This window comes from Echinops telfairi, unplaced genomic scaffold, assembly GCF_000313985.2.
Source record: "Echinops telfairi isolate 266 unplaced genomic scaffold, ASM31398v2 ScPeMD7_3;HRSCAF=10, whole genome shotgun sequence".
NCBI lineage: Eukaryota > Metazoa > Chordata > Mammalia > Afrosoricida > Tenrecidae > Echinops > Echinops telfairi.
In genome coordinates, this window is record NW_022103899.1 from 37,037,951 (window position 1) to 37,041,743 (window position 3,793).

General features: G+C 37.9%; 1 protein-coding gene across 1 annotated transcript; it reads right to left on the reverse strand.

Annotated features, from left to right (window-relative positions):
• Positions 1–1,513: 1,513 nt before the first annotated feature.
• LOC105978520 (60S ribosomal protein L31-like) lies at positions 1,514–1,909 on the reverse strand. Its single transcript, XM_045297060.1, has one exon. The coding sequence runs from the start codon at positions 1,889–1,891 to the stop codon at positions 1,514–1,516; it is 378 nt and encodes a 125-aa protein (XP_045152995.1). The 5' UTR covers positions 1,892–1,909.
• Positions 1,910–3,793: the final 1,884 nt, after the last annotated feature.

Genomic DNA, 3,793 nt, shown 5'->3' on the forward strand with positions numbered 1-3,793 from the left:
CCCTTTAGCATCATTGCCATCTTTTCCTTCCTTAAACTTTATTAGATGATATTTTTATATGTGGTTTCAAGAAAGGAATTCTCTATTCCTAGCCAAGGAGCTAAGTAATGGAAATAAACCAGAGTAGTATTTAAATATATATATAAATATATTTGTGGTTTTAAAATACTCTAGTATTCTGTGTCAAGGTGTTCCAGTAGGAACAATTCATTATGAGAAGAATCAAACACACACACACACACACCCTCTTCAGCTCACTAAATCCTGTAGGCTTCAGTCTCAGCTTCTCAGTGGAAGGGCATCAGTGCTTTCTGTTTTCTTTGCTGCTGTGAGCAGATGGAAGCGTTACTTTCCTTCCCAGAAAGTCTGTGAACAGGCAGAGTAAAGGTGACAGGTCTCACAGAACAGAGCCAGATGCTCATGTTAATTCCAGTCTGTTAGGGGAGTCTTTACTGGCAGAAGTTCAAGGCTTTTTGGAGGATTTTCCAAAGGGTCTCATTGCTTGGTTGGAAATCTGCTTCTGTGTGCAGATTGGAATAAGGAAGCACACCTTGCCCACTAGACTGGCTTTGTTTGTCTTTGTTTGCATCCCTCCCAACCCTGATAGCCAGGAAGGTTTTCAAACCCCAAGCGTACAAACTTCACAGGGAGGCAACATTCTGCTCTCCTTGCTCTTTTTAAGAAAATTGGAAAGTGGTATTCAGTGCTGAAAATGGACTTCTTTTTTATCTTCTTTTCCTTTTCTAAATTAGGCTCATAATTATATTGAAAATTTACCAAAAAATTGGGTGCATGGTAGTAACTTCAAGTATGGTTATTTTACCATTATTTAAGACTGTGAAGCATACTCGTCCTCATATTGTTCATTAAGCAAATTTATTATCCTTCCATGAATAAAGACAGCATTATTAGTGCTTAAGGGTATGGATTTTGAATTTGGGGCTCTGAGACTTCTTAGCAATATCACCAGGACAAAGTTCTTTAATTTTCTTATGTCTCAGCATCTTCATTTTAAAATCCTTATAATAATGGAACCCAGATCATAGGATCTTTTCACATGACATACTTAGAACATGTACCTGGCACATGTATAGACTCAATCAATGTTACTGCTACTAATACTGTTGTCACTATTTTGCATTGATTGTATTGCTATTACAATATCAGATATATTTTCATCTTCCTTGAGCCACACTAGTTTTAGGGGAAATGCTTCAATAACATTCTTTTAGAAATGGTAATAACGTCAAAGCACTATCTGTCCAACCTAAGGCTTTAGAAATAAATCACAGAAGAATGTGTTACTTATTTTGTTTGGGAGTTTTCCCAGGGAAATTAGGCCAGTATTTCCTTCAAGAATCATGTGGCTCTTAGGTTTGAATCACTCATGCCACAAACAGTCATATCTCACTTAAGGCTTTTATAGATTTATGTGTTTTATGGCCACAATTATGCATGGATAAAATAAAGAATATTTTTTGCAGTTTTAAAACCTTTATTAGATAATTAGCCACTAATTTTCATCCACGTTGACAGTCGGTAGGTTTTTGAAAGTGGTGGCAGGCACGTAGCAACGTGTAGAGCTTGTTTGGGGAGTGGAATCTCCATCTTCATTACGTTTCCGGGACAGCCGCACACGGATACGGTATGGGACGTTCCGGATTCCTTTGGCCCAGGCAGCTTTGTTGAGACTGGTGTCGATTCGTTCATCTGGTGTCCCCAACACCTTCCTGGCAAACTTCCGCATCTCCTTGAGTGTTCTAGGGGCTCCCTTCTTGAAGCCCACACCGTGGGTGCGCTTGTGAATGTTGACGGTGTCCTCTCTGGTCACCACCTTGTTGATAGCCGGACGCTCCTTCATCTTCTCGCCACCCTTTTTTGTGGGAGCCATGGTGCTGGGGCCAAGCTGGAAAGGAAAGGAAGACAAAGAATATTAAAAGCAAAATTAGAAATAGCTATTTTAAAAATTTGCTGTGGTTGAGACATGAAAATCGAAACTTAATAGTAATTCTACCATTTAGAAAAGAAATACTGAAAAAATTTAATCCACATTTATGAGTATTATTAAAATCGGAGCATATGCTCTGGAATGAATAATCTACTTTGGGGAAAAATTCATCTAAACATAAAATAAAACATAATCTCTATTCTCATAATCTCTATTCAAAATATCTCCATTTCTGATCCTCTAAATTTCTATTTCAAATCATGATGGATGGAAAGATGAATGGTTTAACAAATTCAATTAATTATAATTATTGATAATATTTACATAGTCTACTTTTGTTCTAAGAGAGCTGTGTAGTGTCAGCGTCCAAACTGACTCAAAATTGGTAAAGATTAGTTGTATAAAATGTACACTACTTGAGTGCTAATTCCAATCTAAAAGTACGTGATGGAAACTTTTGCTGTTTGTGCATAAACTGATCTTTTTTCCCCTTTGAAAATTCTGTTCCAGGACAATAATAAGTACATCGTAAACAAACAAACCTAGAAGAATGGATTGGAGCCCACAGAGCTCAGTTGTCGTGACTGCAGTTCTTGGTGCTAGCTACCTGCAGAAGTACACGAGGAAGCCACGCTCACATTTGTTCTCAGTTCTAGCCAGATGGCAACTGCCCTTGAGTGACGTGGCTTCTCTGTCTCCTTTCTCTATCATGAGAACATTCTGGTTTTACTCCTTCAACTCTTGCCAGCTGAGAAATAAAAGGAGAATTCTTTTCATTCACCTGCTCCCCTTTCTAACGTTCTGTGTTCTCTTAAACAAGAACTCTGTTCTGTTTGTATTTGCAATTCAAAGATTTGCCTTTGAATTATAAAGTGCAAGAAAACCACTTTACTAGAAGGGTTTAAGGGGCCACATTCCTCTAATACACTTTATTCTTTAATTGTCTTTGAAGGTGGAGCTGGAGAGGAGAGACTCAAATCTCTTGGGCTAAAAATCCCTGAAAAAAGTGTTTCTATATTTGAAAAGTCTCAAAAACATTTAAGATCTTTTTTTCAAAACTGGAAGTCTCCTGACTATAAATCACTTTTGGTGTGGTTTTAATGGCCAAATGAATATCCCTATTATGCATAACATGTTTGTAACTTGGTTTCCTTAAACAGCTACCTGTGATTGCAATGAAGATGGATGGGACAAACTGAAGATTTCTTTCTGCCTCAGGAATAATATATCTCTGCATTTTATAAACATGAAAGTTATTTCCTGGAAGCATTAGCTTATGTCCAGCAGCAATAGGTTGATAGTTTTTATTCTGAGGTGCAGGACAGCAGGTTCCTTCTTCATTACACCCTAACTAGCTTCCCAGGAAGACACGCACACCCAGAGAAAAACCAGAAAAGGCTAACTCACTGTCATGGAGTCGACGTCTACTCACAGCATAGGACAAGGTAGAACTGCCCTGTGAGTTTCCACGACTGTAACTCTTACAGAAGTACAGGGCCATCTTTCTCCAGAGAGCAGGTGGTGGTTTCAAAGTGCTGACCTTGTAGGTAGTAGCCCAACGTGTAACTACTACCCCACCGGGACACCCAGAGAAGCACCTTCCAAATAGTGTGATGATAGAATCACTCACTTTGAAATTAAAAAAAGTGAAATATTGATTCCCCTAAAGAAGTTATTTAACAAAGTACTAGCTATAAAACCAGAAAACAATCCATTTTGTATTAAAATCAAGGAGAGGAAAATATAACAAAATCACAAAATTTACGTTCTAAGAATGCTTGGTATGCATTTAGAGAAAATACTGAATGATCCAAATTTTTACTGAACAAGGGTCTACTGGGCGTA

Coding starts and splice junctions, on each gene's coding strand:
- LOC105978520 (XM_045297060.1), bottom strand. CDS start 1,891: ATGGCTCCCACAAAAAAGGGTGGCGAGAAGATGAAGGAGCGTCCGGCT.